This window comes from Pseudophryne corroboree, chromosome 2 (assembly GCF_028390025.1).
Source record: "Pseudophryne corroboree isolate aPseCor3 chromosome 2, aPseCor3.hap2, whole genome shotgun sequence".
Lineage (NCBI taxonomy): Eukaryota > Metazoa > Chordata > Amphibia > Anura > Myobatrachidae > Pseudophryne > Pseudophryne corroboree.
In genome coordinates, this window is record NC_086445.1 from 413,391,036 (window position 1) to 413,405,497 (window position 14,462).

Below are 14,462 nucleotides of genomic sequence, written 5' to 3' on the forward strand. Positions count from 1 at the left end.
GTTTTATCAGATTGTATATCCTTACAGATTTCCAAAGCATTATCACTACCAGCATTGTCTGTATATCTTGTCACTTGCACCAGTAATATCTACTATATTAGTGATGCCCGAGTACTGTTCCCTGTGAATCCAGTACTGCTATCTGCTCAGCCTGATTTACCTGCATTACTACCAGACCAGTTTGTTACTGAGGTCCATTCTCACTGATCTTAATGTGTCTTCTGAACTTCTGTACCTGTGACCATTGTTCCTGTTACAAAGATATGCACTAATAAAGATTTCCACTACTATCCATTCTTGTGTCTCTCTAGGCTGAATTAAAGGCCACATGGGCCCTGGGCTGAAAATGATAAAATGCCTATTGTGGGATGCAAAGCAGCTGTGATCAGTGATGTCTGGTGTGGTGGAAATTGCCACATGGGAAACATCCCATATCCCAATGTCTCCCTAGATACATAAATTATATAAATTGCATAATTTTCTGAGGAAAATAGAAATAAAGTTTTACATTTTAATGCAGTACTTATGATTTATCGGCGACTGAAAGTTTGCTGGTCATCTTCATGCCGACATGGGCCTGTTTTATGTGGATGTCTAGAGGCTGTAGTCTCCAGTAGTATGGTTAATCTGGCTCTACTGCCTCTCCAGTGTTATGATAATAACTTAACCAGTCACGGTTACTGGATTTATTTTTGGCCTGCACCTACTCTGTGGAATGCCCTCACACACAAGACTTTCTTCTAGTCCCCACATTTAATATTTACCTCTCAGGAGTCCCACGTTGGCAGCGTGGAAAAATTACAAGAACATGGTGCGGGCACAGTGTCAGAGTTGACTGACCTGTGCTGCTGGCTAGAGATGCCCCATGGAAACTGCACATGGGCCCCTTCCCTCTCTTTATACCCCTGAAGTAAACCCTTATTTTACCTTGCAGTTGATACATTGTACAAAAGTTACCATGTATCCCTATTGCAAACTGATGGTAAACTATGGTACCTACAACTCCTTATCAAATGCAGGACCCTTATCCTACAGTAGTTGCTCACAGGACAGGGAGCCCAACATTAGACTTCCTACTGATAAAGGCAAAGAGGCCTAAGGGGGTATTCATTTGGGTGCAAAGTTAAGCAAGGTAAAAACCTTGCTCCCAATTGTGAATTACTGGTATGTGTGCTCCCAATGCCCGCGGTATTCAATTTAAAAAAAAATGGTTGCGGGCTTTTCAGGGATGAAAACCCTGCAACGCAAGTAAACTAAAGTCTGGTGGTCTCCACGATTCCTGGTGGTCTCCTCTACTTCTTTACACTGGGGAGGGAACTGCTTGGAGGCTGAATGGTTGCTGGGAGACGCCGCTGGGGTGCCAGAGCAAATCCTGGTGATTTTTTTCTAAAATTAACAATTTTAGGAAAACTCAGACTTGCTCTGGAGGTGCGTGAAAAAGATGTGGTTTCTACGGAAATCACCACATCTCATTTTCTGTCCTGCAATTGAATAGCAATTTCCCATCATCAACTAAATTCTACTCTATAAATCAAGTATTTGCCTTAAATCATATGGAAATTATGGTTTTCACACAATTTAGACAAATTATAATGTTTAACAATAGGTTGCTGTCTACGATATCACCTGCTTTAACCAATTTATTATTCAGTAGTGTTATTCCCGTGATTTTCTTAGCATAGTTTTTCTGATCTTTGTCTTTATAGACAACATTATTTTTCAGATGGTGATAATGTTATAGGCTACATTAAGACTGGAAAGGGATCTTCAACCTCTCTGTGCTACACTATGTTCATGTATAGCCATCAATATTCAACCCGGGTCTGAACCCAGCAGTAAAAGGATAGCAGAAACTTTTTAGTCTTCGCCACTGTAGGCGCTTATTATTAGAGCCAATGTCCCAGGAAGAGTCAGCTCATAAATAGCTCTGAAAAGTCATTGACTACACTGCAATATGCAACTATAAGCAAGGATACTTTTCAAGGCTAAAATGTGAAGAGTTTTAAACAGACTCCAAAAACCTTTTCTCTGAGCTTCCTGATGTCCTAGGAAGTCGCATGTTTAAATAAAAAGCGTGTATGCACAGTGATGATTGCTGACATCGCTGGGCTGAAAAGCGCTCATTGCATACACACTGAGCGATTTTCCCCCCTACCCAGCGATGAAGCATAATACCAGCAGATGAACGGCGGCCGCCGGCGATGAAGCGGGGATGCGCATCAGCGCTCATCGCCGGGGCACACACTGGGTGATTTTGAGCTGAAAGCAGCTCGAAACACCAAAAGTTACCTGTTTTCAGCTCAAAATCGCCCAGTGTGTATGGGTCTTTACTCGACCCATCAAATGATTTCCTCAGGTTAAACTTAAACATTAAATAGAAGGTTAATATGATTACTAAACACAAAATAAACCCAACCTTACAGTCTCCAGAACTACTGTAATAGTCTAAATTATGACCTACAGTACCACCACCTACTAAAAGACCTAACATAAGCTAACATTTCTCTCTAGTAAGCAGACAGTTCATAGGGGATTCAGATACAAAAATGTAGCATACTTTAGTCCCGTGACAAATGTAATATCTGTCATTTGTATCCTCATGGCAGAAACAGATGATACCAATAGGGTTTCTACACACAGAACTCATTAGCCACAGTTATTGAATATTTAATTAATTGATTTTCTTTTTTAGTATACCTGAGCATAATTCATGTAAGCTGTTAATTTTGCATAAATGTCCTAAACAGTTTCCAGTTGCACTTTGCTTGACTGCATAGTGATATAAGAAGTGATATGAATGAGAATACTTGGCTCCTGTGGCATAAAAGCACTACTAGAGCAAATCAATATGTCACTCTATTCAACAGGTCATAACTAATATCTAAAATCAGATACTTCTTCCTAGAGGCAGAGAGTAATTATTGTAATAATTACACAGCTGTAACAAACAATGCAGATTTATTGTCATTGCAGCAGAGTTGGAACCCTTTCTTTTTTGTCTTTCTGAATGATGTAGCTTTTCTAAGTCTGCACATTAATTTGGAAGCTTATGTGAGAGATGTAAATTGAACACGTAACATGTTTTTTGTAATGGTATCAGTTCATATAGAACTACATTATTATAGTTTTAGAAAATGGCTTAAATATGGTAAAATCTCTCTCTCTCTCTCTCTCTCTTGATGAAAATGGGAAGGAGTATTATGCCCTAAACGTTGTTGTCATGTTGTTCTAATTAATTCAACGTAAATATCTTAATAATTGATAATGTGCTTCATTTAACAGATGCCAGGATGGAGTCATCTCAGAATTTTAGCAGCTGTACTACAGCACATATCCAATGATACATAGTTGTCATCTGTTCCTTTTCATTTGCAAAAACCTAAAGATTTGCTACTAGAAAGTGAGACAGTATTAGTGCTTAAACTGCAATTTCCATTCAGCAGAACACACAGATCTGTAAACATCCACAAATTGTGAAAAAAATCGCCACAGCAACCATCTCTGAATCAGCCCTTTTGGTGGGATGCGGTTACATTGCCGGCAGACTGGATCTCGGAGGTCAGGATACCGACGCAGGAATCCTGACAGCTGACAATACAGACAGCCGGAATCTCGGCACACAGGGACTATTCCCACTCGTGGGTGTCAACAATATCCATAGAGTAGGGATAGAAGCCGCAAGGGAACTCTTAGCGCTCGCCCTGCTGCTGGCATACTGACGGCCGGCATGCAGTAGTTGGTATGCTGACGGCCGGCATTCCAACCGTCGGTAAATACTACTGATCCCCTATTGGTATTTAGACAGTGGTAGTTAAGAATATAATTTTTAAGGTAGATGGCAAGGGATGTTTTACTTTCACTGTATCTAATTGCTACTTCTGTTTTGTATTTGTGTCCCTATTTATTTGTATTTTTCATTGTAAATGAGGACCACATTTACTAATAACACTGTCAAGACTTCATTCCAATTTGTGACTTTAGCATTTACTGCTGCCACTGTCATGCCGCATCTCTATGCTCCTTTTTACTCATGGTGCAAATCACGTGTATACGCGGAATGCAGTCACAATACCAGTAGCTGGGATCCCATCACATCCCAGAAGTTCTGGGGTTTGGATTAGGGTCAGGCATAAGTGGGAGGGTTAGGGTTACGCTGAAAGGGTGGGGGAGTTTAGGGATAGGATGCGGGAGGGGCAGTTAGTGTTAAGGTGCAGGAGGGAGAAGTCTTCTGACTGTCAGGATTTCGTCCCCAACCCATATACGCTAATGTTTTCTGCTGGCATAAAACCAGCGCTCATGCTACTGTTGCAGAGATGGGTGCATTTTGCAAAGCGCCAGGCACCGCATACGCACGTAATTGCATGTTTTTTGCCTACTCTTTATATTTGTGGGGTTTTCTACGTAATATGTGTCCAACTCTACATTATGCAAGTTACACAGTCCTAAGATCTATGTTGGAGAGGAGACGAAATAGCTCAGATGATAAGCTATTACTAGCAACTTACTACTGGTTCAAAAAAGACGTGTAATTTACAATATATATATATATATATATATATATATAAGATTTATATAGCAAATACACAATTATATGCCACAGATGGCTGATTGTGTAATATTTTGGTTATTTAAAGTTAAATAAATGATAATGTAATATTTACTCATGTTTAATGCCTCGTCTTAGCTTGCCTAAAAGTTGTTCAGTCTGTCATATAGTGGTTCATTTCTACATACATTATCTAAAAAGATAACTCATATTTTATATTGATGTCTATGGAATCACTGTGTCATAGTCCTCATCAGTTTTAGAGCTAGAAACATGAAGGCCAATGACAGCCAGAGCTGTTTTATCATCACATTTTAAATAACATGACCTCTTTAGAGGAGCACCAGCAATTAGTCTACATCATTTTGTGAAAGAAAAAGAAAATCTTTAGACCAGCACTCTGAGGCCAGAGCTGCGTTAACTGTGATGACCGCACTTAATGAAGACATGTGCCCAAGGGAGAAGAAGGTTACTAACTCATTTTATATAGGTCACCAAGCAAATATCACATGATTTAGAACACTGAGTAGGAAGCTATACTAATGCAGTTTACTCTCTGTGTTCAGCTTCTTCGTAAGTCATTACATGATATTACAAAAAAAACCCCAACAATTTAGCTTATGTCACATAACTATAAACCAAAATGCCCATGAGGACATAATTTGAAGGACAGACCATGATCTTAAAATAAACATCATCTCGATGCTTATACAGCTGTGTCCTCATACACCTAGTGACTATATGCCATATGACGCCAGATGCGATCAATCTGTTTGTACTATTTATTATTTCAATCTAACTTATTTTTTGCGTCACAGATGCAGTGAAACACCACTCAAAGTGCAATAAAGACGCTGGGCTGCGACTTTAACCACACAGGAATTCGTTTTATACACATAGAAAGTCACAGATGAAGCACAACGGTCCTTGGTGTGATAAAAAGCCGCGATTGCTGAATCGTGCCGCTTCATATCCAAACTGATTTGCACACATTAGTGTACTCTAGCAAAGCAGTTTTGCAACTTCTAGTTGTTTTATTTATGTGAATAGGATACACATTTTGAGCAACAAAAAACGCATGGGGCAGTTGAGAGGAACTATTTGGCACAGCTGAAGCCATGGTGCTATAACAGGGCTGCACTGTGCCCTGTACTGGCGATGCTCCAACAATGCACCTGACTGATGGCATCATATCATCATGCCAAGGCAGGAGGGGGGCACCACACCGGCCAATGAAGCACTGCTCAGAGTGTCCTCAAGAAGCTCCGGGAGACTGCACAGACTGCAGGATGCAGGGACTGTGAGGCAGCGACAGCACCTTTCATAGAGTTCTGTGCTCCATGCGGCAGCATCTCTTGCATACCCCTAGTTGTCACAGTATATGAGGACACATCTGTAATAGTAAGCTGTACAAATGCAAATATTTCACTCCATTCATTTATCACGCAGTGAAGATGGCACTTACTTTATGTAGTATGGCACTTTATTTGGTGAAATTGCCCTCTCCCAGGGACCCTGGACAGAAGCTGAAAAGAAAAGGTGTAGACTTCAGGTCAAGTTGAAAGAAAAAATGTGGAAAGCATAATCCATCTCTGCAACTGTACACTACTACAGACTGAGGAGTTTATAATGACAGATGTTTGGTTCTGATTTCCTGAAATACGAGTCAAATCGAGTCCCAGTTCTGAATCACTCTGGGGTTCTAAGCGGCACAGATCAGGTGTCAGTTCAGAACTCAGATTTAAAATCTGAACTCGGGTTTTAGATTGCATGTAAACAGGTCCAAACTACATGATATTAGCTGTTTATATCGATTTTTATCAATTTTTTAAAATCAATTTTTACCAATTTTAAAGGAATCCAAAACTGTAACCAAAACTTAATCTGAACCAAAACACTTGAGGATGGTTTTGCCTAAGCAAAAACACTATGATGAATTAGAACCAGAACCAAAACACGGGGGTTTGCATACATTTCTATATATAATAAGACAACCCAATGCTTCTGATGGTATTTATGTTGAATACCTAAAAGGGCAATGGTTTTACTAGCATAAACATGATCAGAAGCACTTCATAAATAAACCCCTCAGTGGGTCAACAGTGTTGGATTACCCTACAATATAGTGTCGAAATATCCACTATAATGCGAGTAAAGATAAATTTACTCAAGTACAGTGATTAAACATATTCTCCCCATACCATTAACGTTACCTGAGAGATAAAAGCCTGAACAGGAGCTATCTCTCTCGCTGCTGCTCTTTCTTGTCTTTCTGCTGTTTTTGTTTCATGATTTATTTTCCAATTTCTCATTAGCTGCTTTGTAGGCATTGAGTAATGGTGAAAACTCACTTGATATCATTTCCCGTGGATAATGTTTTTACTAAACCACACATTACATAGGCCTATAAATGCTTAAATGTACTTCTTACTATTCAGATCAAAATCATGCTTTCCAAAAGTAGTGCGGTTTTTAACTAGATATTTTATTCATATACTGATGATTTGTATTTTTGAAAAAGCGGTGTAGCTAGGCGCCATGGTGCCCCAGAGCAAGGGTATGTTGTGGAACCCTCTCCCTTGTACTGAATTGGGGGCCTGGCTAACATGTGGTGGCATGTTACATTTAAACTAAAACATATTTAAAAATCCTAAATTGGTGACAGGGCTCTAGACCCTGTGGAGCTCAGTAATGCGAAAGTTTCCTTTGGGTGCCTCCATGTTTAAAATATGGACAGTGTGTGCCAAATGCGTGCAACTAAAATAGAGGGGTGTGGCTTCATGGGAAGGGGAGTGGCCACATAATATCAATTCACATTACACCGCATAGTAGTGTCTGTTTTTAACATTGCACCACATAGTAGTACCCCTTATACATGTTACAGTAGAGTCATTTATACACATTACACAACAGTAGAGCTGCTTATACACATAACGCCACATTAGAGCCATGTATTCCCGTTACGCCACAGTAGAGCCACTTATACAATTTACGCCAAACAGTAAAACCGCTTCTACACATTATGCCACACAGTAGAGCTGCTTATACATGTTACGCCACAGTAAAGTTGCTTATACATGTTATACCACAGTAAAGTTGCTTATACATGTTACGCCACAGTAGAGCTGCTTATACAGTAGAGCCACTTATACACATTATGCCACAGTAGTGCACCTTATACATGTTATGCCATGGTAAAGCCCCTTATAAACATTATACCACAGTAGAGCAGCTACGGAAGTTGTTGTATTTAACTATTTACTTGTTTAATTAAAATTAATTATTATTATTATTATTAATAATAATAATAATAATAATAAATTTTTTTATTTATATAGCACTCTTTCTCCAATAGGACTCAAAGTGCTTAATTAAAAACAGCACATATGCCCCGACTGACATGATCTCACAACCCCCCAATCCCTTCAGAAAAATAATGCCCCAAAACTGCCCCCTCCCCAAATCTGATAATCTCCAAATGCTTCAATGAAAATAATTCCCCAAATGTGACCACACTCCCACAGACCTGAACCCCCCCCCAAGCTTTCAATGAAAATAATACACCAAAAGTGCCCCCCCTATTTGATAGTCCCACTATGCCTCAATACAAATAATGTCCCAGAATTGCCTGCTTGAGGGGCAGAGAGGGGTGCTGCAGTTGCCTGAGAGGCAGAGTGAGGTGCTACAGCAGTAGCTGGGGCAGAGAGAGGTGCTGCAGAAGCCAGGGCGCCCTCTAACTTTTTGGGCACCTGGAGCTTGTGCTCCACTGGGGCCACCCTCGCTACACCTCTGTTTTTAAAGGGTGTGGATAATCCACAGGCCATATCACAACATTTACAGCAGTGTAGACAGGGAACCGATACACAGAATGAAAGTTGCTCATATCAATTTATAGGTCCAACAGAGGTGCATAAAAGAGAGAGGTTAATCTACACTAGAATATTTCCATTCTACCTGATAATAACAATGCAGAGATCTCAGTTGCATACATTTGCGCATATATGGCAAACTAGTAGACCACGGCAAGGAGTCTCAGTTCTGGTGGTACATGATAATAGCACCCACTTTGGGTCATATATTTGGGAGGCATTGAGTTTGCCAGCTGTCGGGATACCGACAACCGGTGAAATACCAGCGTTCAGAATTCTGACCGTTGGCCGGAATCCCCACTTGGGTGGTGGTCCACGCAACCACCCGAGGGGGAATATAACCCTATGGCGACCTTACCCCAAAGCGTGGTGAGTGCAGTGCGCATTCAAGGGGATGCGCTTCGCACGTCACCAGTATTACGGTTGTCGTGATTACAATGCTGCAGAAAAACTAGTATATAAATGTTATTTATCAATGATAAGGCAGCAAACCAAATAATTAGTGTAGCAGAATAAAACTGCGTGCATTACCTTAGAAGCAAAGGGTGAGAAAAGATCCATTAAGAGAATTGAGGTTATGCAGAAAAAGGACTAAGAAAGCTTTCTATATGAAGTGATTAAGAAACCAAATTTATTGGTTTTCAGTATACAGTATGCACAAGTTTGATACATTTTGCACAGTATAAGGAAATAGATTTTTTAGTGTTTCTATGAAAACAAAAGTTTATAAACGTTTCTATAACAGACATATGCTTTAACAATGAATCATTACAGTTATATTAATGAATACTATTAGATTATGCTTATTTGCGAATGGTTATTGGGTGTACACACTATGGGCGAGATGTAATGAAGTCCAAGTTCGGCGGCCGTGCAGGATCCCGGCTAAACTCGGACGATTTTTTAAAGGCGCAATAATGTACAAGGCTTAAGTATCCCGCACGGTGTACAATACAATGTACTTGGTGTTGATCCAGAATTTGTGAGATGACAGATACAGCGCAAAGTATTCAAATAAGCCTCATCCAAAGGAGTCTGTACCTCCCTTCCTTGGGGGTCAAATAATGGACAATCTTAACAAATAGGATGTGCACAAAAGTCATGTGCAATCATAAAAAAAATTCTGTCATCATCATCATCATCATCAAACTTGGTGATATAGAATGTGGATTGTGAAACTGTGGAACCCATTTCTTTGTTTTTAAGTGATGGGAGACATAAACAGCAACTAAAACCACCTTTGCAGGTTTCTAAGGGTATATATACAGTATATATATATATATGTGTGTGTGTGTGTGTGTGTGTGTGTGTATGTCTGTATGGGAACTACAGAGGGCCACAACACTATATACAACAATACAGTGAATTTAAAGTGCAGTGTCTCAACTGGAAGAACCAACATTTTACATATGCATGGATAGAGCTTGTTACCATTTTTATGAATTCATACAGGAAATAATAACTTCATAATTACCATAATGCACTTATCTGATTTCTATATAAAGTATTAGCTTTGAGAAGGGGAAGGGAGAAGGGGATTGCAAATCCCTACGCTGAACTAAGTGACACAGAATTCTCAAATATCAGCGGTTCATGGACGCGTAACCAGAGTTGATTGTGAGCTATATCCTACAGTACACAGATGTTGTTTCCTGAGCAATATAAAAAAACACAGACTTCCTGACCAGTAGTTTTCACTATATTGTTGCTTGTATATCTGTCACGTAGTACACTTACAGTATATGACACAAAAAATATTTTTCTGCAATTTTAAAAATGAAAAGAGTTTGTCAGTATAAAAAAAACATTTTTATTAGTTAAGAATAAAAAACATAAAACTAATCAGAAGGGGTGTTATTAAAACATTTAACCCATAAGCAGTGGATTAGGTATAAATGTATGCATATATCAGGGTTTAACTTGAATACATCACTAGTGGATGGATATATACCCTGTATAAATAATCTCACTTTCTGGTGTACTTGAAAAACATTTATTATCACACAGTAGTTGAGAAATCTTGGTCTAGAACTTGATGTGCAGAACACTGTGTGAATCTACAGGGACAGTACCAGGGTGAAATCAGGTATGTTAACAATGTCGTTTAGATTTAATGGAGACATTGATTTATTACTTCCAGCCCAGAGATGGCCTATATTATGGATAAAAGAGAAATTTGTCATCTGTTGGACTGTCACTGTCCTGATGATGTGATAATAAAGTTCACTTGTTTCTATCCAAAGATGGTGATTGACTGTTTGTCTGGGATGTGAATAAACAGACTGGACAGTCAATGTAAAGAGCAAACTTGTGATTTATCAAGAGTTTGATTAACCTAGACATCACAGCCATGAGGTTACACATTGGGTTTTCAAACAGGACCCTAATAAAGTGTTCTGTCCCAGAGACTGCAACTACAAACATATTAGATTTTCTTCAGAGAAATTTAGGTCATAGCCAGAATCGTATTTTACAGTATGTGGTAGCAACTTATTTTACCTTTAATACGTGCTGATTAGTACTATATTTATCTGTGTGACCTTTTATACAATTGTTCCATATACTGTACATAAATACTTTTTATAGGTTACCTACAATTAGGTATACATCCTTAACATTCTGCTGTAAGGTTTCAATGCATGCAATGGTTTTCAAATGCATGTTGGGTTTACCTATCTGTAACAAAGACTAAGGGCTAAAACACACTAACCGGCTTTTGCCGGCCGGGAAAAAGCCGGACGGCTTTTTCCCGTGGCGGCATTGTAGTTAACAGTGTGAGGGGTAGGGTCCCTTCACACTGCACGGCCCCGGCCCGGCTGCCGGGTTGCAGCCGGGTCTCACCACTGGAAGGTCCGGCGGCCGGGCGGCCGCCGGGCCATCTTTGCAGCCAGTGAACCGTGTGTGTGAAGGGGAGCTTTCACACACAACGGTTTTTTCGGAAGCCGTGTCTGATGCTGCGCATGCGCACAGCATCACACACGGCTCAAAGCCGTCCTATGTGCGAGACTCTGCCGGTTTCTCCCGGATGGCAAAAAGCCGGACAAACTTTGTCCGGCTTTTTGCCATCCGGGAGAAACCGGCCAGTGTGTTACAGCCCTAAGGGGGTATTCAGCATCAGACAGAATTGAGAGGCGCATGCACAGGACCCGATCAGCGCATGCACAGGCAAGGAGACGTGATCGTATCTCAGTTATACGAATGCCTCTGCCTAGTTGACAGACAGAAGCATTCGCGGGGCGGTGACGCAGTGTTGCGGAGGCGTAGATGCAGCGTGAAATGGCCTAGGCACCGAAAGAGGGGATGGGTTCGGGTGGCAGTGTGACATCACACGTGGTCACTGCGACCCAGAAAATAGCGGCGCTGCACCTACCTTCGCAGCCTGGCTGCAGAGGAAAGAGGATTTCCACAAATCAGTGATGTGATCGTTCACTTCGCTGTAAGGTATTTGCATGCTGGACGGCTTTGCCCTGTTCTGGGCGGCCCCCAGCATGTGATCGCAGTCAGTTGCAGTTTTACTAAATAGCAAAACTGCAACTGAAGCTGAATGAGGTCTTAAGGCCCTAATTTAGCATGGATAGCAAATTTAGAGATTTTGTAATTTGTCCGATTATTGAAAGACATTGCATGCGCTGCGTATGCAATGCGCATGCATTAGAGCTGCATTGTTATCACAGCGCGTTCACAATTTTAAAGCAATGCTATCACAAATTGATTGAGAGGAAATGAGCGTTTAGGGGTGGTAACATTATGTTTTGTGGGAGTGGTGGCAAAAACGCAGGCATGTCATGGCCGTTTGGGGGGCAGGTCTCTGGCGTCATCTGCGATCACTTGCATGCAACAGCATGTGCAGATTTGTGGATGCCCTGGCTTGGCACAGATTGAATTTCCCCTTTGATGTTCCCAATTTTGCATATGGATCGCGGTGCATAAGCAAAACTGTGTATGCAACGCAAAACTGCAGTGGGCATTTTTTCCATTTCTGGGCAGCAACTACCTATGCAAAAAAATCACACTTTTAGTAACAATAGCGATCCATGCTGCATTAGGCCCTAAGAGAGTACTATTTTCAAAGGGGCTTAAGCAAAACTGTAAGTACTCTTCTATACAATATACACACAGAGCCGGCCCTAGGCATAGGCAAACTAGGCAAATGCCTAGGTCATTTGATATGTCATGGGGCACAAGCAGTTTCTGCTGATTAAAATGGTATGTGGCATGCCTATATTCTGTGTGTGACTGTGGCTGTAGCTGCATACAAAATGCTACGTTACAGTGTATTCCTGGAAATCACTGTAACAGAGCATTTCGTATGCAGATACAACCACAGTTGCACACAGAATATAGGCATGCTGCATATAATTTTAATCAGCAGAAGCTGCTTGTTCATTTAACCACATAATAAAGCAAATAGGATGCATTTTCGTCAAAAAAAAGGTGCCCAATGTTAACAGAGCTGCAGGCTCATCTCCTGCTGCATGGCGTATTGAGCAAGATGTATGAGGACACGTCTGTATCTAAACAGAGGCAGAGGTCATAGTGTTAGCGGCTATGTGAGTGCTGTGTGCGGGTGGGTTGGTTGTGCAGTAGTGTTCGGCATATGTGTTAGGGGCATTATGTGTTTAAGGGCATTAATAAAGGTTGGCATAATGTGTAAGGCGCATTATGTTTATAAGGACATTAATAATGTGTGTCATATATGTAAGGGGCATTATTGTGTGGTATTATGTGTAGAAAGTGCACTACTGTGTGGTCTAATGTGAATTTAGAGCAATATGGTGTGGAGTAACTTGAATAAAGAGCAATTCAGTGTGATGTAATGTGAATAAGGGACACTGCTGTGAGGAATAAGATATATAAGGTAAAGTGGTACTACTGTGTGATATAACCTGAATAACGGACACTACATTATTAAATGTGAAATAAGTTGCACTACTTTGTGGTGTAATTTGAACTGGGGGTACTATTGTGTGGCCATGCCCCTTCCCAGCAAGAACACGTCTCTTTTTGAGCAGTGCACCGAATGTGCACGCTGTTCCTATTTAAAATAATAAGAATTTACTTACCGATAATTCTATTTCTCGTAGTCCGTAGTGGATGCTGGGGACTCCGTAAGGACCATGGGGAATAGCGGCTCCGCAGGAGACAGGGCACAAAAGTAAAAGCTTTAGGATCAGGTGGTGTGCACTGGCTCCTCCCCCTATGACCCTCCTCCAAGCCTCAGTTAGGATACTGTGCCCGGACGAGCGTACACAATAAGGAAGGATTTTGAATCCCGGGTAAGACTCATACCAGCCACACCAATCACACTGTACAACCTGTGATCTGAACCCAGTTAACAGCATGATAACAGCGGAGCCTCTGAAAAGATGGCTCACAACAATAATAACCCGATTTTTGTAACAATAACTATGTACAAGTATTGCAGACAATCCGCACTTGGGATGGGCGCCCAGCATCCACTACGGACTACGAGAAATAGAATTATCGGTAAGTAAATTCTTATTTTCTCTGACGTCCTAAGTGGATGCTGGGGACTCCGTAAGGACCATGGGGATTATACCAAAGCTCCCAAACGGGCGGGAGAGTGCGGATGACTCTGCAGCACCGAATGAGAGAACTCCAGGTCCTCCTCAGCCAGGGTATCAAATTTGTAGAATTTTTCAAACGTGTTTGCCCCTGACCAAGTAGCAGCTCGGCAAAGTTGTAAAGCCGAGACCCCTCGGGCAGCCGCCCAAGATGAGCCCACCTTCCTTGTGGAATGGGCATTTACATATTTTGGCTGTGGCAGGCCTGCCACAGAATGTGCAAGCTGAATTGTACTACACATCCAACTAGCAATCGTCTGCTTAGAAGCAAGAGCACCCAGTTTGTTGGGTGCATATAGGATAACAGCAAGTCAGTTTTCCTGACTCCAGCCGTCCTGGAAATCTATATTTTCAGGGCCCTGACAACATCTAGCAACTTGGAGTCCTCCAAGTCCTTAGTAGCCGCAGGTACCACAATAAGCTGGTTCAGGTGAAACGCTGACACCACCTTAGGGAGAAACT

General features: G+C 41.2%; 1 protein-coding gene across 12 annotated transcripts in view; it reads right to left on the reverse strand.

Moving 5' to 3' along the window:
- Window positions 1–14,462, reverse strand: part of DMD (dystrophin) — a 3,641,189-nt gene that overhangs the window by 583,746 nt on the left and 3,042,981 nt on the right. For all 12 annotated transcript variants that reach the window (XR_010221499.1, XM_063953479.1, XM_063953476.1 and 9 more), the window contains one exon: window positions 6,012–6,072. Coding sequence is in view for 11 of the 12 variants with exons in the window: in XM_063953479.1 (XP_063809549.1) it covers window positions 6,012–6,072 (61 nt within the window). In the remaining variant the exon portion in view is untranslated. The remainder of the gene's footprint in view (window positions 1–6,011; window positions 6,073–14,462) is intronic.